We start from the raw sequence: 21,647 nt of genomic DNA, 5'->3' as shown, positions 1-21,647 counted from the left end.
TCAATTAGATCAACATCCAAAGTCCATCTTTTTTACATATTCTGCACAAAAGAAACTCTCTGCCCCGCTCCATTCATAATAATAAGTATAATAGTACAAAATGCATGGCAAACATCAATTTTGCGTGGTTCTACGTCATACTGCGGTCGTGTCTAGGACACAACCCTTTAATTTTTGACGTAGGACTACGTCTGTGATTTCTAAATGGCTGTAAACTTTGTGAAAACCGAAAATGGAACATGTAACAAAATTATTAAAGATTTTGAACGTTAATAACTCAGCTGCCCCAGGACCAATTTCAATAGTTTTATCTCCAATCGATCAGAAATATTTCTACGCATCTATTTAAGACTTAATCATTTTTATAAATTTCACTATTGAAAATTGCACTGTTGCTATGATAATTAAAATTATTATCGATTTCAATTCACCGTGTGTGGTGGTATCCGGTCGTCGGCATCAGCAGCAGCAGTGTTTTCGGAGCGTGGCGTTGAATATTGTTTTCCAGTACACAACGAAAAGCTGCCTGCAAGCAGCGTGTTTCAGCCCACATGCGCATCCATAGAAGGAGAAAAAACCGCACCGCTATTGATCGGAATCAGTAGCTCTTCGTGAGTCGCTGTGGGCCATCTATGCCAAGCGCGTCATACTAAAAAGTATAAACAGAGAGAACCCCGCTCAAATTCCTATTCCTACACAAAACGCAAGCTCCTGCTGCAGTTAACATATAACATTTACTATATAAGACCACGTAGTCCTACATCACCATTGCGTACAACCCCACAGGGCTGTCCCTTGTAGTTTTTTTTAACAGTTTACATCACATCTTCACCACCTCTACTTTCTAGCAGTTTCAATCAAATTCAAGAGTTCGACCTGAATTTCCTCATATTGTTGTTTTCACCGAATGATGTTCAGAGAGCCTGGAATGCCCTCGATGTATCAAAAGACCCCGGGATAGATGTAGTTCCCCCTAATCTCCTAAAATACTGTGCACGCTCTATTTTCCCTAGTGCTTGGAAGATTACTTCAATCATTCCAATTCACAAAGCAGGTGATCGAAACCTTGTTGAGATCTACCGGGATATCGTTTCTCAGCTGTATAAGCAAGGTATTTGTGGTATAAGTCCACAATGCTCTCTATACTGCGGTTCATCCGGTAATATCGGAATTCCAATATGGATGTGTCCAGCACCGCTCGACATCTACAAACCTACTGTGCTAAACTAATACTCTGTTGACTCCAGCTACGTAGATTTTTCAAAAGTTTTCGACACTGTACCACATCTGTACGCAACCGAGAAACTAAAAGCCATGAGATTCCCTACTTGTTTAACTGAGTGAATTCTTTCGTACGTGACAGACCGACAGTCCTTTCACAATTACATCAGATGTGCCATAAGGTACTGTCCTCGGTCCAATGCTGCTTGTTCTGCTCGTGAACAATCTGTGCCCTCGTATTTCTTCGTTCAAACAATTGTTTGTCGATGATCTGAAGATGTACAGAGTCATCACGAGCGTACTCGACTACCTCGCCCTACAAAACGATATCAACAACTTTGTTTTGTGCTCTAGTTCGTAGTATCTAGGAATACGGGGCTTCAGTTTGGGCACCTCATCACACATCGCTAATCATTAGAGTCGAAAGGATTCAAAAACTCTCATGGAATGATCCACTGATCACTTGGAAACCTTACGTGAGAGAAGCACGAACATACAGCAATTGCGTATCTTCAATGTTCTGTGTGGCAACATCGATTGTTCTCAGCTTTTACAGGACATTCCGTTGTACGTTCCACCACGACAGCTGAGGAATTCACAGCTTATCTTTGTGCCTACTCAAGGAACGATTTTGGCTACAATAATCCCTTCGAGGCCTGTCCGAGAGCTTTCAATGCAACTGGTGCTGATATTGACTTTGTGACTTGCAAATATGTTTTAAAAATAGAATTTAGAATCATAGGTAAATAAAGTAGTCTGTACGATTTATTCGAAGACGAACAAATAAACCAATAATTATTAAAAGAAATCTACCGCTTCAAGAAAAAACATTAAAAACTTTAAATGCAATTAATCACAATTTCTAACCAATTTCAACGAAAATGGACACAGCTGTAGTAAGAACCGGTCATTATTTTCATGTAAATTGATCATGTCTGTTCAAAAATAAATTGGTCATAACTGATGCTTTAAGAATGATAAAATAATATAAAATTTTGCTCACAGCCTGCTGAACTATACAAAAAAAAAAGATAGTCCAGCAAAACAAAATCTTTCACAAATAAATGTTAACAAAATGCTGTATAAAGATCAGTGTTGGGAAAATATAAAAAAAAGATCACGCTTGATTTTCGTAGACAAAAATCAACAAGCAAACAACTGCGGTTGATATTGCAAGCTGTGATATCGCAGCTAGGAATATCAAGCTAACAAAACTCACCAGCTGCAAATCTCACCATACTGTGGTGAGATTCAGTTTCATGATTTTTACTGTACACCCGAACGCAACCGAAACTGTCATAACGGCTGGCAGCAGCAGCTTCGTGTCTGCCATCGGTGAAGAGAAAAAAGAGATAGTATTATTATACCTTCTCTTTCTAAGAAAACGATGCGCAACAGAATCATTTTAGCGTCGATTCAACTCTCAACTTTACACATTGTGAATAGTCTCGCAATATCAAAGGAGCTTGCAAAATCAATTTTGCTACAATATCACGCGTGATATTGAGACCGTATTAACGCGGAAAAATATCAATTTGCTGATGATTATGCCATCACTGATAAAGAAGAGTGCGCGCAACTTGCTTCGGTAGTTCAAAGTGACATGTTATTTAAAATTGCATCCTGGCAATCGATGGGGATGTACACAATTATCATTTTATTTCATCCAATGTAAGCGTTGTCACTACAACATTAATTTTCGGCAGGGTTTCACCCTCTAGATTTCTTTTAAAAATGTGTTACATCCATCGTTCCACCGTTCCAATACCTTGTATTCTCCCTTTGCCCCGTACCTTTTTTTTCGCGGTGTGCAAAATGAGTGAGCCTCAAATAAAGTCTGATAATGACCATCGAAACTTCTCTGTGACTTCGCATTAACTGGAATCATGATAACAGATTCGCTCAATACTTTTATCCATTTCGGTGCGTCGAATCGCCGAGCAAACTGACATCCTACTGCACTAAGTCATAATTTATAAAATTATTGTTAATAAAATTATAAAAATAATAAAATTATTAATCCACCCATCTTAATAAAATTAAACAATCCACCCATCAGCACACCATCTCCTCTTCACCGTTCTAAGACAAAAGGAAAGCCCTGGACCTACCTCAAAAATCAGTCTGAAATCTTCCTGCTCCACCCGCAGCAGCTCGCAGGTCGTCTTCGTCACCACCGTACTGTCCCGGGGCAGATCGTGCAGGATGGACTCTCCGAAGGTGGCACCGACGCCCAAGTTACATAGCGTCACCGAGAGCTGCAATCGAAAAGAAAGAAGAAGAATGTTCCATTTTTAGACATGTGACACGTTTCTGTTTTGAGAAACTACAGTTATGTTATTGCTTCCGTCAGCCGACATGCCGGTGGACCCTAAATTCCCCCTGTTTTCCTAGAAGAATGAAAATTTGATTTCGCCAAGAGCCCCAACACCCTCCCACGCACAAACAGGCATTTCCTAGAAGTTGAGCCAAAAAGAAAATTTATTTTGTTTTCACTTTCCATTGTTTCATTTTTCCGGCCTCGGTCGTTCCCTTTTTGTTGAGGTAATGAAGTTATCAGTTTGCCAGGAAAAGTTTCCCTCGGAGCATTTTTCCTCCGACGTGTGCAGCTTTTCCTTCAGACTGTGGCTTACGATTATTCTTCCCTCCGCATTGTGCGCTTTGCGGAGTGAAGGATGGTGCCGTCATTTGATATATAAATAGCAGTTTAGTCGAATCAACGGCGTGACGGTTTTTGGCAGAGAAGGAAATAATTATAAAGCGGAAAAGCATCCCTCCAGGGGTGTTGAAAGGATTTTGTTTTGATAGGGTTGTGGTGCCTATTTTCGAGCCGTGGCTTGAAAGAGGAAAATGAAGTTTTCCAACAATTTTCAAATCAGCAACAACTTTTAAAGCACATATCATCTCTTTCGGAAAACACCAGCAGGAAAACTTCCACATACAATCCAGTCAACAAACTAAGGAAAATCGTTTCATTCTTTACGAATGCATAAACTATCAAACTGAGCACTTTTGTCAGCACCGGTATTCACATCCACAATTCATTTCCCGCATGCAGCTGAGAATGAATTTCACGAAAAGTGCAAAAGCGACTGCATAAATATTTAAGTTTGGTAATTTGAGACAGCTTCGCTTCCGGCTTCCGCATATTTCACATTTGGAAGCAGGATATTCCTGTGCTCACTATGGTGGTTGAGATACGGTGCTTGTCTTCTGCACTGTTATTCCATTTTCCGAGAACAAACAGGTTGTCAACTGTGAGTTGGAGAATTTTTCGCTCTATTGTTATTAAAAATGTAATTATTCTGACTATCATTTTTGTGGTTGGAATAACTTTTCATCACAGAAAATCAACTGCATAAAGATTCAAGAGTTGGAAGAATGGTGTTTTTTACGAAAAACATGTGAAAACGGGTAGGCAAAGTTGTTCAATCCAAAAAAGATGGATCCAAACTTCATCTCACAGCATATTCGGATCAAAGAACACTTGCCTTTCAGTGATCCATAGCATTTACCTTGTTATTTAGCTTGCTGCTCCAACAGGTGCCTCGGTTGCCAGCGGAAACGATATATCCACGCTTGCTTCGGGTTCTACAGCAACACATGGTAGCAACAACAGAGGGGAACTTCAAAGCGGCGTCATTCGTCGCAATGCCTTCTTGGGTTATTGCCTGATGTGACTTTAGTGAGTTATTGCGTGTGTGTGTGTGTGTGTGTGTGTGTGTGTGTGTGTGTGTGTGTGTGTGTGTGGTTGTGGAAGGGCCTTTGTTGCGCTTCAATGGCTATGTTTAAATGGAATATTAGTTTTACTTGTGAATCCGTTACACAAATGTGATTACAATTTTTCACAATGGCATCAAAATACAGTACCCGTTCGATTTTGGCAACAAGAACGAAAATTAAGTGTTTTCAAAAACGGGCCGTGCCTACATCTAACGGGTACTGTATTTGTCTTTCCTTCTTTTTCTACGTCCCACTGGGATAGTCCCAGGTATATGCCCAGGGAAGTCGATACATTTGGCAAGAAATTGCTCGTAAATTATGTTTTCGTCGTGGTTTTCCAAATGTTATCTAAAGATGATTTGCCAGTTTTGAAAATCGATAAGTTTTTTGAAGAGTAATTTTTATTTTTGTGGCCGAGAGAAGGTTTTTTCCAAGTGCATTTATTACCAGTTGGAAGTATTTTTGATTCCTTTGAAAGTTAGGTATTTCCTGGGAGCGTAATTGTCATCGGTAAATGATGTTCTGTGTATGATATGGTGAAATCCATGTGATGATTCATCAGCTGTTCAAAAAAGTACTTAGGTGCTACGATCGTTCGATTTTGTATTGTTTTTAAACCAGTAGCTTACAATCAACTGGACAGGATTACTGGATCAACAGCTCTCTCGCCGAGTACCAATTGGCCCTCAGCGACGGTTCCTATGATGTTTACGCACTTTCCGAAACTTGGCTCAATGGACATACCTCAACGAATCAGTTGTTTGGCGAATCATATTCCGTTTATCGACAAGACCGGTCGCCTTCGAATAGCAACAAAACCACTGGAGGTGGTGTTTTGCTGGCTGTTCGCTCGAGTTTTAAATCCCGTACGCTCGACCCTCCTGATGGCTCGGCGGTTGAGCAAATATGGATCGCAATTGCCACTGTCGATGCAACACTCTACCTATGCGTTGCGTATATTCCCCCTGATCGAGTAAACGATGAATCTTTGATCGAAAAGCATATCGATTCGCTTAACTGGGTGGTTTCGCAGTTAGGACCAAGAGACAACGTTATCATCCTAGGCGATTTCAACTTGAGCTCGATCTCTTGGCTGCGTAGTCCACATGGTTCCCTGTACCCGATTACATCACGATCCTCGATTAGCTTGCCATCACGTATAGCACCGCTGGACTCAGACAAATGAGTGGAATTGCAAATGAAAACAATCGTACGCTTGATCTATGCTTCGTCAAAATTGTGATGCCAACCTCGCTGCGTCGACCATATCTGGTATCCTGTGGTATGCCATCGATCAGTTCGTTCCCGTGAAGTCTAGACACGAACCGGCTAAGCCAGCCTGGTCAAATGCTGACCTCAAGCATCTTAGGACTGTGAAGCGGGCAGCTCTCAGACGACATAGCAAGTATCGCACGGACTCCACGAGAATGAGATATATGGCGGCGAGCACTGAATACAACCAACTTAATAATCGTTTGTACAACGCATATCAGGACCATTTGCAAAGGCGCTTCAAGACAAATCCCAGAAGTTTTTGCTAAAATTGTTTATAGTGATGACACTATCCTCAAATGTTGTGAGTTTGAACATCAATGGAGTTCAACTTAAAACTACTGCTAATTAACATCTCCTTGACGCTTAGACCGACATTAGTGGCATTCACCCTACCCACTGAATTCTCTTTGAGCTCTTCTCAGAGACAGTGTTGGAAAAGTTCGCGATATTTCATGAAGTTCACCAAGGGAAAAGTTCGTGAGTCATAGTGAGTTTTCGCGAACTTTTCCATCACTGCTCAGAGATTCTTTGAAATTCTCCAGAACATTTCCTACATTCTAAATTCAGAATTATTAATTTCAAATATTGAAATATATGAATAATAAGCAATTAAAGACAGCAACAGACTTAATCGTCCAAACGAAACTAAAATTCATTCAACTTTGTTAGGCAACTTGAAACCAATGTTAAACGACAATAAGCTAGATTGCTTTCGTCTTAGAAACGGAAAATATGTTCCTTATTACTTTTAACAAGAAACGACTTCTGCTTCGTACTTCCCTCCGGTAGTGGGCTGCCTTGTTGACTTTTGTGTCCTTTTAGAAAAGCGGCTTTTCTCTTTTTTTTTCATAACCCGTCAAAGACCGGAGGGTGGAGGGGAAGCGGAGAAAAGAAGTGTCGTATTCTGATCCGAAATTGCAACCTAAAATGACAAACTGAAAAAGGCGTGGGGTGCTTTTGAACGAGTATGATTCCGTGCTCGACGTGAATTGCCAGCGAAATGTTATTAAGGTTTCCACTGAAGATGGTGGTCGTTCTTTTGCCAGTACGGATCGAGCTGGCTACTCTTCAAGTGGTGGCAACGTCGAAATACAACAAGCGCCGGTTATTGGATGAAGCGAATGAAGTCGTCTTCGATTACACAGCAAGAACGGTGCTGTCGAAGAAATCCTTGGTTCGAATCGAATTGGACATGTACTGAGAGCTATACACAGAGAAAGGAAAAGTTGTGTTACGCGCTGCTACTAGCTACCGACTTGGCGAGAACATAAAATTCACATGTTTGATCGGGTGTAACTTATGAATGTGAACTTGTTCACACGCTCGTAGTGCCGAGCAGAACGTGTCTGGATTGTCGATTGGAAAACTTTTCCCCGACACCGACAACGATTCAACAAGTTATGACTGCCGTTCCATTCTCTAGTGCTCCAGCCAGTGGACTCGAAATAACCAGTCAAGCGAAATGCCGTTTCAAATGTTCGGAAGTAACGAACGAAAAGAAAAGCTCACGAGAAAAACTTGAATATCATATGCTGCTTGCGCACTTTTTTTTCTGATTGAAAATGAAATTTAACTACTTCGATCGTTATGGAAGTATGGACTTTCGGGTAAAATGATTCGTATGAATTGAGTATCCTGATCAGAATGGAAACTCTGTGAAAGAGAACAAAATTAGGTGCTGAAGCATAAATTTAAACATCCTAGCCACTGTCACCTTTCGTTATCCCGTAAGAGGTACATTCACAGGAGGACACATTTCAAGCTGACAACGGCAACGAAGCACACACACACACACATACAGCTGTCCCAGAAAGCAAACACATCACCGCTAGTCAGACCCATGACCCCCCCGATGGGAGCTGAGCTGACAGTCATTTTAGCTTTCCCGTTTCGTTGGTAAAACCTCCACAGGTGCTTTACGACCAGCCTCTTTTGAAGAATGGGAGAGGAAGCACCAGTTGCTGGTGATCCCCCGTGAGTTCAGTTCGCACAGTTGGGTGCCATATTGGAGCCCGTTGTATTTGGTTGGCGTACAAGTTGCCTTGGAGTATTATGGTTGGCTTTATGGTGAATTGTGTAGTGCCGTTAGGGTGACCAGCAGACTGATGCAAAATTTGAAATTTCGTTCCACAATGCTTAAACGGTTCCATATCGGAACCTTATCATCCTCCCAAAATTTAAACTCATTTGAAGTTTAAAGTTTATATTGAACTTACTATGTCGAAAATCTCATATAAGTTTTATGGTCACAAAAATAAACAAATTCAGTAAAAGCAGCGTAATGTCGGTTCATGCACTGTATTAATGATAATTGTGTCCTTTTTGCAAGTAATATTACACCATATTTTTGATACGATTGAAGTTTATCCACTTTGATGTGATATCAAAATTAATTTTTTGCTATGTAAGTTTTCATCATTCATGTGAATTTAAAGTCTGAAATATATAGAAGTTTTAATTGTACCAAATGGTCAAGGAAGAGGCAATCCCAAGTAACAATTTGGCAGCCTTTTGGCTTTCACACTGATTTATTGTTGTTTTATTATGGCAATAAGCAATCTTTTTAGTTTAAATACAGGTCAAAACGGGTCTGGTTTTAAAAATGAATATTAAACAGCACTCTATTCCTGTATAAAACTGTTCAGTTAGTCAATCATAAACCTGCTCGGTATTGTTTTATTGATGCCGCTACAAAATACCCCATAAAGGTATTTTATCATGATATAAGCAATTATAAAACCGTTCGGTTTTAAACGGGAGCAAAAAGCATATATTGCTGCTTTTCGGTGTCAATAAAGTGTGTCACAAAACTCTCTACTGTTTTCAAATTAAATTAAAAATATGGATCCGCCTAGATACAGAGAAAAATAAATCGATTGGAGCTTTTAAAAGAAAAATCGCAAGGAAATGCCAAGGGATAGTCTAATAATAATACTAGCGATAGTAGGAGGAATAATTGTAGCGATGCTGTCGACGGAAAGGGAAAGGACTCCAATTCCAGAACTTCCTGGGAGGCCCAGCAGCTCTGACTGAACCGGTCAACAATGACAGAACAGCCAACTGAGAAGAGTGAGTGAATGCGTTTCACGAAGCACTGGAAGCCGTCAAATTAGACGCTTCGAATAAACGAATACGACGAATAAACACAGACCAACCTTCTCAAGAAATCGTATTTCGACGATGATTCAAATAACATGCATCAGTGCGAAACTGGGACTGCGGAAAACTGCCGACAGGAAACTTTAGAAACTGTCAGTCAGCTGGAAACTTACTACCTACCGAACCATTGCAGTGGCTTCATTCGGCGAAAGGGTCAGCTGTTCCAAAAAATCAAGCAAGCGCACATTAACTTACTCGGATCATCCTTTTTGGGAACGATTGAGCTTCCACCTGTTCCAAGTTATGCAGATATACTTCCTGATGAACTGCTTCCAATGGATGATAATCGCCCTTATCGAGGATGCCACGCAACTTGTTGATCCAACGCAGAAGTAGAAGCTCGGTGCAATGATCGCGCAACAAAACTATTGAAATGTAAACAAATTTTGACTTTGACTATATGTTTTAGTATTACTTCTACGTGAAGTCAACGATTTACATAGTTGAAGATGCTAATTTCAAATAACAGACTGTAGTGGTAATTTTTATACGATAGATGGAGTAGATGAAAGCATAGAGTTGATAGTTCCGTTAGAGTACGGCAGTGTGAAGATTGTATATAGATATTAGACAAGCGAGCTAGGACAACTTTTAAGGAAGGTACAAATCGGTTTTTTCATCTCTCTTTACCAAACTCCCCCTTTGGAGAGGGATGGTGAGGGGTGTCCCCCCCCCCCGCCACCACTGGCAAAAAGAGATGAAAACCGACCCGCTCAAGTACCAACTGTGTGTTTGAAACAGTTCTACCGATTTTTTACCGCACTTCAGTTGTTATTTGAAGGAAGGCATCCAGTCGTAGGTTTGGAAATTGCAACAATTGTTGACGTTTAACTTTTTCCAGGCACCATTAATGCCGTCATAAAACTAAACGGAATAGGATCAAGCAAAATGGCTTCAGTTAAATAAAATTCAGTCTGAAAATTATCTTCATTAAAGCCAAATTAAAACGTTTTGTATTTGTTCGAGATTTCATGGTTTTTCACAATTGGCCTATGGAAAATCAATTTTTAAGCCACTGAACTTGTTATTATTACATTTGTTTTTCTACTATCTTCGTTTTTCTAGATGTTTTTCCATGAAAATAACTTTAATTAAATGGGCCTCATCGCTGAAGAAGATTTTTCGGGCAAAATTGGGGTCTGTTTTCATCTACTCCATAACCCAATCAGCGAACACACGGCGCCGTCTATGATGGTTAAGCTTGAACTCCTGTGTCAATTGGATCTTGTATGGGTGCAGACCCAAGTCTCGACGCAGAATTTGCCAAGTTGAAGCCTGCGAGAGGCCCAGTTCTTGTGCGCGGCGCGGAATCGACTGCCGCTGGTTCTCCTGCATGCTTTCGCGTACATATTCTTGGCAGACCTTGTTAACTTTCTTTTAAAATGTATGTATTTTTTTTAAAGATTAATTTCAAGCTAATGAAATATTAGGAGACCAGCTGATTACAGATCATGCGGATGAGATCCTTTCCAGGTATTACCAAATAATGTATCAAAAAGTTGAGAAGCTTGGGTGCTTAATGGCTGCCACTTTATGTTTAAGACGTGTTGATCGGAAATCCATATCAAACCCTTCAAAAAGAGCACTTGTTGTCGTCGTCTGTGTGGTCGTCGCTGATATAAGGAGCTCGGTAGCCTATCGGCGACCGGTTTTGCTTATTAAATTTTTGAATTATAGGCGTACCAAGTTTGTAGTAATTTTTTTCAAAGAGAAAGTTTATTAAGAGAATCAATCAAAATCACTAGCACCCCTGCTTCCAAGTTTGGTTACAAGATTACAACTCTGGAGAGCATTTTGTGTGGTCCTTGGGGGCTTGTGGATCTGAATATGGACAAACAAGCACAGATAAATTATATTCCAACTCTTTACTGATGTAAGCTTGATGGCCCTGAACAGAGCCGTTTTATTGAAGAGGACATCCATGGTCAATTACGCTTGGCGTGTTTAGAGTAGGTGACAGCATCACGGACCTCATTTACCAGGAACACCTTCAGCACACCTCGTAGATCAGACCGGAGATACGTTTGACACCACCACGGTGAGCCAGACGACCGATGGCGGTTATCTCGAAGAACTTTGCGATGACGCTTGGCGCCTCCTTTACCAGACTTTTCCCTCCTTTGCCACGACCAGTCAATTGTTGCTTTTTAGGTGTGAAGGAGTGGACTAGCCACCACCTTCCTACTGCTGCTATTGCTGGTCACCACGCCGTCCAAAGCGAAAATGAGCTTATGTCATACAGCAGCGCTCTTTTATATCTTTTCAGGTTAAAGCAGAATGATGTGCAACCAAGTGGTATAACAGCTACAAAGACTCCTCCCATTATGAGTAGTTTGCTATCAAGTAGCGACACTGGCTCTTTTCCTTTTGCGTGTACACGGCGAATGAGAACGACCCAAAATTTGAGTTTAGTTCACTCATAATCGCCAAAAGTGCAGGAACTCAGCGATGAGTAAATTTGTCTCATGGTTTCCTGTGGAAAACCTAAAAAATCTACCAGAAAATGAGGAAATTGACGAAAATTTTATTCAGTCTCGGAGTAGTACCAATAGACTGAGCGAATCTAATCTTTACTTTTCTCAAATTCGGGAATTTTTCCCTGGAAAATCCTGGAAAAACCTTCGCCGTGATATCACCTTGAAAGACATCGGCGCTGGTGGTTAGCGTGATTACCTCTCACCCCAGCAGGCCTAGGATCAATCCCAGTCGGCGCCACCGGCATGTTCTAAGGCATAACGTCTCTGATCACGCCTTCCTTCGGGAAGTAAAGCAGTTGGTCCCCGGTTGAGTTGATGGGTCGATTGGTAGGGTCCAGGTGTGGGAGCTGCCTCCCTGGCGTCGGTAGCATTGGAGCTCAGTACGGAAAACAAATCTCGCGTCACTTTTCAATAGGTCCTATCTACATTGATCGATTCTCTTCATCAACACTCTCTTTCGTAAATAACTCGGCTTCACAAATGTTTCCTGCCGTCTTCGTCGAATTAGATGCTAGATTATGGCTTCTTCCATCGAAAATATCCAGTCGTGGCGATTCAAAGTTGATCAAGGTTGATCAAAATAATTTGTACCCCTGCTTCCAGTTTGATTACATGAGCATTTTGTGTGGTCGTTTGTTCTGAATGCGGACAAACAGGCACAGATAAGTTCTATTCCTACTCTTTACTGTAATAAGCTTGGTGGCCCTGAAAAGAGCCATTTTTCAGGAACACCTTCAGCACACCTCGTAAATCAGACCGGAGATACGTCAGACACTGCCACGGTGAGCCAGACGACAGATGGTGGTTATCTCGAAGAATTTGCGTTTGGTTCTGAATATGGCGATGAGTGTGCAAAATATTACGCAATTCCATTCTCCCTATTCGCACGCGCCCGAGAATCGGAGGCGAATGTCACTTCGACTTGTTTCGTCTACTTACTACTCTCTGACGCCTGTGCTGGGGAGGCAGCATGTGCATGTAGGTAATTGGTAGATTTGTTAGTTAATTCGACGCTTTTGGGCAATGCTGGACATTTACCAGTTTTTCAATAGTTTCTTTGTGAAAATCAACATTCCATATTTCTGATCGATTGGTGATAAAATTATTGAAATTAGACCAAGGGCAGCTGAGTTATTTACGTTCAAAATCTTTCTTAATTTGTTACATGTTCCATTTTCGGTTTTCACAAAGTGTACCCCCATATAGAAATCAAAGACGTAGTCCTACGTCAAACAGTTGAACAGGAACTTGGTCGTAATTGTTTTGTGAATAAAGGAGCTCTGTGGCCTTATGGCGGCCGATTTTGCTTACTGAGCAGAAAATCATGGGTTCAATCTCAAGCTCCTTTATATTATGGAGCTATGCTTTAAATTGGCTTTCTGACATGGTGATACGCGTTTTTTTTTTATTATAGTGGTTTTAAACTTGAGAATTCATTCACCTCTTTGAATGAATGCTTTATATCTTATCGAATAATTTACATTTTTTGGTGGAAATAACCTGCGTTCAAATATTTAGCTATCATAATCTTTGATATTATTAAGTTTTATTACAATTTTTAAATTTTATTTATCAGATTTCTTTTAATTTTGTACAATGTAAAAACCTACATCTGAATAAACTAGTGGATTTAAAATATGACCAGTTTTAAACTAAACAATGGCAAATCTATCATTCATTTTAGCGGCGCCGGTGGTGTAGTGGTAAGCGTGATTACCTCTCAGGCAGGCCTGGGATCAATCCCAGTCGGCGCCACCGGGATGTTCTGACGCACAACATCTCTGATCACGCCGATCATAAGGGAAGTAAAGCCGTTGGTCCCCGGTTTATGAGTTGATAAGTCGATAGATAGGGTGCAGGTGTGGGAGCTGTGCCTCGCTGGTGTCGGTAGCATTGGTGCTCAGTACGGAAAACAAGATCGACGGAAAACAAATCAAGGAAAAAAATAATCTATCATTCATATACTTGTACAACGTTTAAAAATAAGCAGTCAAAATACAGTTGAGAATCTAAAAAATCTCATCTGAATTAGAAAAGATTCAACTCATCAAACTATATCAGTTGAAAATTAAAATGTTGATAATTTCGACACAACTGCTTTACTGGATTTTGTGTGTGTGTCATTCGTGCACATTATCCAAGGAAGAGCGTCGTTTTCTTCAACAAACAAGAAATTTAATTTTCATCCTTCCCCTTCACCGCTTTTAATCAAACCAGACACATCACAGCAGCTCCTGAGGCTGGGCTGAAACCTTCTGATTTGAAAATATGTTACCGCCAAAAAGAGGAAGCCGGCCATTTTTCCCACATCCGGTTCGTTTCGATCCGTTTTCTACACCTTATGGGAATCTGCTGGGAAACAGCGAACGGGTGTGGTGGGCCCGTCAACGGAAGGAAACTCATTTTTCTTCGTCGCCTTATTTCAAACGGGACGGAAAATTCTTCCGCCTGTGGGCAGGAGGATGTAGAAAGGCAAAAAAAAAATTAACGGCAGTTTTACTTTCAATTCCATATTGTTACCCCTAATGAATGGAGAGTCATTACTGCCGTCGTAAGTTTTTGTTCATATGTTTTGTTCATCTTTTTTGTTTTTTGAGTACCTTGAGGAAGACATTATTTTTAGTAACTTTTTTAGCTTTTACATTCCAAAGAGATCCAAGACAATTGGATAAAATTGGTATGGAAAATGTTTGCTGAACTGGAACGAACGCCATAACCAATCAACATTGTGCTCAGCTCAGTTGGCTATCATCCACCGGTCTTTTTCCTGATGAAAAAGGCTCACCATCAGCTCAAAAAACGTAGTCGGGAATGGAATGGGATGATATGGATGACCTGACGCTGTTTTTCTATTTCCAGCCCACACGAGTACCTGTAGCTTTTGATATGCCACCAGGCCATTGCTGGAAGCCACAGGCTGTTTACTGGTTACAGCAGGTGTGAACTATCAAGTCGAAAATGCGGTAGGGTTACCAAAATCATTCCAACTGATCGGTTTTCAACTGTTTATTTTTCAAATATTATTTAAATAAACGAACTTCGCTGTTTGAATTTCAGCAGTTGAATGTAAGAATTTAAGCAAATTTAATTTCAACTGTTCAACTCCCTCCGTAAAAGTTTCACCATGCCAGCTTTCAAAACAGAAGAAACCCATCAGTTTCCGTTCCATCAAACTCGCTTTCGACATTAATTTTCCGAACCATCTTGAATCCACCCCACCCCCGGCAGTCCCTTGGGATGTTTTCAGCACTTTTTCGCTTGACGTCTGATGACGAGAGGCAAAGTGTTTACTAGCTCTGTAAAAAAAAAATAAACGACAAGAACAACCACCCAAAACCCTTCTGGCCGAAGATGTTTTGGTGACATTCACCTTCTGCCGCCGACATCGTCATTGGCGAGCGAGAGAACAAACACGACGCAGGTATCTCGTCTTGTTTTCCCTGGAGGTTGTTTCCCCGGTCACCGAACAGCGAGGAGTTTAACAACTTTTACACAACACCATAAAAGAGGAAAAGTCTCGACGGATTAAACGGATCTTTGGGACGGCCCGACCATCTGGGATGGTCATCAAGGTCCGTAAGTAGAATGAAGTGGAAGATTATTAAAAACTTATATTCCTCGAAAAATGATGGCTCCTCAGTCGTTCGGGTGAAAATGATTATCGAGAAGGGGGACACTCTTTGTCATGTACATGTAATTTGCAAATGTCGGCGAATGAAATACAGAGAGGGATCGTTGTTTGCGGATGGAGTTTTAGCCAGTATTAGCTGCCTGATCTTTGGTAGTAAGCATATTCATCACAAATTGTATCTTACCAAAAACTTGGTATCGAGGAATCAAGAAAAAAAAAATACCGTCTAAAATTTCATCTGAAAACAATGGTACTTCTCTGTATCCTGGAATTCGAAAGAGAGAGAGAGACATAAAGAGAGCCTGTCATTATTCGGAAACGTTTAATCGGAAACCATCAGGGTCGACAGGAGAGGAGAGAGGCGCTTTTCGGATTTCATAATTGAAATCATTCGGTGCAAAACGAATCAAAAGTGACAAAAGATTTGATTGACAGTCAAGCGTTTCTCCATTTGTCGGTTGAATAAAGCTGGAATTGATTAACTTAACAAAGGAAGAGTTTTGGCCGTATGCAATCCATTTGTGGTAAGCAGTGAAAGAAAGATGAAAGTTTCCAATATTATGGCAGCCAGATAGCCTGTGGTATACAATTCGTGTCTGGTGGCCTCACAACTAGATCTCGATTGCTGAGCAACATAGTCGATAAGTCGATATCAGCAGACATTCGAGAACGTAAGTGGAGGGCTTAGTGGTTTAAGCGGTAGTCGACACATTTTCTGTGATAATCGACTGGCTTTGCTTCCGATATTTGCAAAACAAGCTCTCAAAGTACAGTACCAAACTAAAACGTCATACGACAGTCTCTGTCATACGACATTATCGTTGAAGACTGTCTAGTTTTCTCATTATAAGAGCTGCTAATGTTGTACTTGTGTGAATTCTGAAAATAGCAGGCTGTGATTTTCTTGAGATAAGATTAATAATTGAGGAATTAGAACGAAATAACACGTTGTCATATCATAGATAATTGATAATATTCGTTCTGCTCGAATGTTGTTCTACCGCTTCGGTTGTGTGAAAAATTCACGCACGACAACGAAGTGAGAGTGAATATTCGTTCAAACTCTAATTCACCTTGCTACAAAATTGCTAAGGTCAGGGGTTGAAACGATTGACGTTTTTACTACACTCGCTTCGTTGTCGTGCGTGACAGTCTGCGGTTCCAAACGAGCAATGTAAATAAACACGTGCGCTTCACGAAAAATAGCGTGGGAAGTATTGAGATTGGAATTGAATTTAATTGTTGAAGTTGGCTGTCTTTATTAAGGAGATTTTCAGCCAGACGCTGGTTAGCTGTTGAGATTTAAATAATTATAATTATGTTTGCGTATGAAAAGTGAAATTGGACAGGGAATATTATTGCTATTCACCAGCTGTATTCTCGTTATGTTCTCACAAAATATTTGCTCCAGCACAACGAACACAGGCCAGTGCTGAGTTGCACCACGGTACTGACAGCCTTTAGATTGACAAAAGAGATTCCTACGGTTAACAATCAAAGCAACTGAGAACCCTCTCTCCGTAAAACTTCTCACCAGTATGACACACAAACCGTGAGATATCATTGTTTTGCTTTTCCAACTCATTCTCAATATCACTAACATCTGCCATGTGTTATCATCATATCACCGAGGAAAAATAAACAGACATATAAATTGACCGTCATCTCATTTCGAGCATAAATACGGTTATGACGGTCATTCCCCTTCCAAAATCACGGATGAGGCGATAGCTGTGATGTATCAAGGAAAAAGTCTTATCCTGCGTTATACAATCGTATCATAACCAGTAATTATTATTTTGAGAATTTATATCCCCATGAACACGTACTACTGTAACGTCACGAATGCTTATTCATGGATAGAGATTTTGTAGCTATTCATTTTTACGGATACCGTAACGCTTGAGCTCCAAGAATAAGGATGCTGACCGCATATCGTATCCACATTACCGAAGCCCAAGTATCAAGGGATCTGTAAAAAGCAAAACCAATAAAAAATTCTTGCGTTAAAAGGAAATCCCCTCTAAATATTGGAATTGTGGCTAGGAATCAAAGCAACCATTGGTATCCATCAACAAAGAAAACTTCAAATCGTTACTTGGAAGTCCGTAACGAAACGCAATGTATTTAAATAGATCTTTGCTAAAATTAATAGCGAATTCATTTATTATTCAGTTCCAACCTGGATTGGGTATCAAGATTGGATCTGCTTCCATGATGGTTCTTGCAATTTTTCGAAGCAATTCGACAATTTAAGATTTTTCGCTTCACTTTTCACATGAAACGTAATAACGTTGAAAAGATATTTGTTTTGACAGTAAAATTCTCGTGAGCTTGTCAATTGAGAGTTGTGCCCGTTTTGAGATTTATTAAACATCGTAAACAATGACGCGTACGTAAAAGAGAATTGATATTGCCGATGGATCATAAAAAAGTGAAAGTGGCTTTAATTTGTCTGTTAAGAAATTGAATTTTTGAAGATAAACGGATATTTTTCGACATTGTAACGTAATAGCACCCACATATTTATTTGTTGCAAAGAAAATGAAAATCCAACGTTTTCTTCAAAATGTTTCGTATGTTCTGAACTCAACAACTATTAGCAAGAACAGGAAAATGAGGGAGCATTATTCGCACTTCCCACTTATAAATGCCCAACAGAGAGGATCAGTGAGTCAATGATTTTGCTACTCTCTCCTTTTCATTTAATCTCACTGTCATGGATGGCTTTTATCAAGACGGTCTAGTGAGGTAGAGGTGTTTCCAAGTGATATGCTAGTTGACCGTCATTTCTGAGATGTGACGGTTATGCGAGGATGACCGTCAAGGTACAATAACCGTTATGATAATGCACAGCACCGGAACACAGGCTCTGTAACAAAGATCAAGGCGTTTCCGGTGTAATTGTTCATGGATTTCAAGATGGCGCCAGACATTGATTTTCGGACTTTATATGTCATTTCGATACCAAAACTACCCATTCAATATTTGACATTATTTCGCAGTTTTTCTACAACCGGAAGCTGCCATATTGGATTTCAAGATGGCATCAGACATTGTTGTTTGGTCTTTATACGTCATCTCGATAACAAAAATACTCATATTGAAGGATATTTGACATTATTTCCCATTTTTATACAACCGGAAGCCGCCATATTGGATTTCAAGATGGCGCCAGACATTGATTTTCGGTCTTTATACGTCTTTTCGATACCAAAACTACCCATATTGAAGGATATATGACATTATTTCCCAGTTTTTCTACAACCGGAAGCTGCCATATTGGATTTCAAAATGGCGTCAGACATTGATTTCCGGTCTTTATACGTCATCCTGATTCCAAAAATACCCATATTGAAGGGTATTTGCTACTATTTCCCAGTTTTCCTATAACCGGAAGTTGCCATATTGGATTTCAAGATGGTGTCTGACATTGATATCCGGTCTAAATTGGTCATCCCCATTCCGAAAATACCCATATTGAAGCGTATATGCTAGTATTTTCCAGTTTTCCTACAACCGGAAGCCGCCATCTTGGATTTCAAGATGGTGTCTGGCAATGATTTCCGGTGTTTATACGTCATCCCGATACCAAAAATACCCATATTGAAGGTATTTGACAGTATTTCCCAGTTTTTCTACAACCAGAAGCCACCATCTTGGATTTAAAAATGGCGTCAGAAATTGATTTCCAGTCTCTGGACATCACCCCCATTCTGAAAATACCCATATTGAAGGGTATTTGACAGTATTTCCCAGTTTTTCTATACCCAGAAGCCACCATCTTGGATTTCAAAATGGCGTCAGAAATTGATTTCCAGTCTCTAGACATCACCCCGATTCCGCAAATACCCATATTGAAGGGTATTTGCTAGTATTTCCCAGTTTTCCTACAACCGTAAGCCGCCATCTTGGATTTCAAAATGGCATCAGACATTGATTTCCGGTATTTATACGTTACCCCGATTCCAGAAATACCCATATCGAAGGGTATTTGACAGGATTTCTCAGTTTATCTGCAACAGGATGCCGCCTTCTGGATTTCAAGAAGGTATCGGTTATCGATTTCCAGACTATAGGCGTCACGCGGACTTTAAAAATACCCATATCGAAGGGTATTTGTCAGACTTCAAAATGATTTCTAGTTCCTTCGCTACCAATATTGTCTATCAAAATATTTGGCAATTGAATTAATAACTGTCGCTTGGTACAAATATTTTACTCACCTTTTTGGGAGCACTGCTATTTAATTCTTGCCAATGTTCCGAACCAAGAACGGTATACCTGGTTTTGGTAAAATATGATTGAACCCTGCACACGGTTTATATTTCGTGTACCAAAACCAAAATTCTAGCACACCGGTTTTCGGTTTTCAAGCTGCGGTTCTGAACATCAACTCGAAAACCGGCACACGGTTTTTAATTAGAACACACTGGTACACTAAAACTCAACCGAACCAGGGTACACGCTTACATAAACACATGAGTATGTTTTTGAACACGAACCAGCACACGGTGCGCACCGGTTGGTTCAGTTGCCCATCACTGGAATTAAGTGAATTTTGTTACAAACAAAGAACAATGAATTATCGGCTCCGTAAAGCTAACGCGATTGAGCCTTACAAATAAACGAACTAGATAAAAAAAATTAAATTATTATGACAGATAGCGAATTTTTACTTAAAATTAAATTAAAAAACATTCACCCAAATGAGCTTATTGGTGTTTGAGAACGTAGGACTGTTATGCAAATAATTTTGATGTAGAACGACAAGAGTGATTTTTTTTTTCGCAGTTTTCACGATCAAACCTTACTTCTTTATTAGTGTTTCTAGATGCTAAATGTATCTGATTTTCGAAGAAAACTCAAAAACACCAAAATGCCACATAGGACTGTTATGCGAATAGCGGCAATATATGACATGTGTGATTTCGTGCTAATTCCTCAATCTGGTGTAAATTAAACCATTTCAGATCAGAAATGTTATTACTAGGACATCTTTGCTTGCTATTTTCAGAATTCACACAAGCACAACATCAGCAGCTATTATTATGAGAAAAACTAAAATACATACATCCGTGACGGTCCTCGGCGACAGTGTCGTATGTCAGAGCCTGTCATATGACATTTTAGTTGGGAACTGTAATTTGATAGCTTGTTTTACAAGTGTCGGATGTGAAGGCAGTCGATAATCACAGAAAATGTGTTGACTACGGTAACCACTTACAGGACTGGCTAAGGTGATTACAAAACAGAGTAGCTCCACGCCAAATTGTTATGGGCAATCATTAACATTTGTGCTGAAATTCAGCCGTCCAATACTGTTTTTTTTTACAAAATAGTGTGTACAACATTTTTCAATATATCGTTCCACTGAAACGTCTCTGCTAATCGAACGTCTGAGACAAAGTTGTGGCGGAAAATAAAGCTTAAATAAATGTACACGATAAAAATTAAAAACTGTTAACTTAAATTATAATAAATGTCCTTGATCAATATTTTTAATTCTAATTTATAAAAAAAGCTTATGAAACATTAAATCTTTAGAAATAATTATCAATGACACTAATGTTGGTGAGAAGTCGATAGGAAAACATATTTTATTTCACCCCTTTGTCTTATCGGGGCCATTTTCGGCACCCCCTAGCTACGTCTCAGCAAATGCACGTCCCACCCACAGCAATAACATAACATCGAGTACACGACCGGTAAATTCTTAAGAAACTTCTCCGGGTAGTCCCGACGACGCCGTCGTCAGCCACATACGAGCGAACATGGCAAACGTGAAAAGCCTTCCATCCGACCGAACACAAAGCCCAGGACGACGGACCGGGAAATTTCCATTCCGGAACGCATTGGTGGGCGGCAGACACACGGGCGACGGATGGTCGACCGGTGGTGGTTCATAAAAATCACATTCTATTGTCAAATCTCAAATGAGACTGTTGACAGCACCCACACGTTCAGTTTTGTCGCATAAAAAACTTCCTCCAATTCACAAGGATTCGCCGTTGTCACATTTGGCAAAACAACATATTTATGATCGTTGTCGCTACATCATACCGCCCTCACCACCCAAGCAAACACCAGCACTTTTTGTGTCGTACGAGTTATGTTTGACAACCGTGGCACCGCAGATCGCGACTTTCGGCGAATTTCTT

At 40.2% G+C, this 21,647-nt stretch overlaps 1 protein-coding gene across 4 annotated transcripts in view; it reads right to left on the bottom strand.

Moving 5' to 3' along the window:
- The window catches only part of Epac (Exchange protein directly activated by cAMP), a 541,224-nt gene that overhangs the window by 211,595 nt on the left and 307,982 nt on the right, over positions 1-21,647 (bottom strand). For 3 of the 4 annotated variants that reach the window (XM_065217278.1, XM_065217279.1, XM_065217281.1), the window contains one exon: positions 3,333-3,479. In XM_065217278.1, the coding sequence (XP_065073350.1) occupies positions 3,333-3,479 (147 nt within the window). Of the gene's footprint in view, positions 1-3,332; positions 3,480-4,736; positions 4,882-21,647 lie in introns of those variants that run through there. The other variant, XM_065217280.1, reaches the window with a different exon arrangement.

This window comes from Ochlerotatus camptorhynchus, unplaced genomic scaffold, assembly GCF_037179485.1.
Source record: "Ochlerotatus camptorhynchus isolate MF236.1 unplaced genomic scaffold, CSIRO-AGI_Acam_v1.1 ptg000071l, whole genome shotgun sequence".
NCBI lineage: Eukaryota > Metazoa > Arthropoda > Insecta > Diptera > Culicidae > Ochlerotatus > Ochlerotatus camptorhynchus.
Note: the sequence above shows the minus strand (reverse complement) of the source record. Positions and strands in the feature narration are given on the sequence as shown.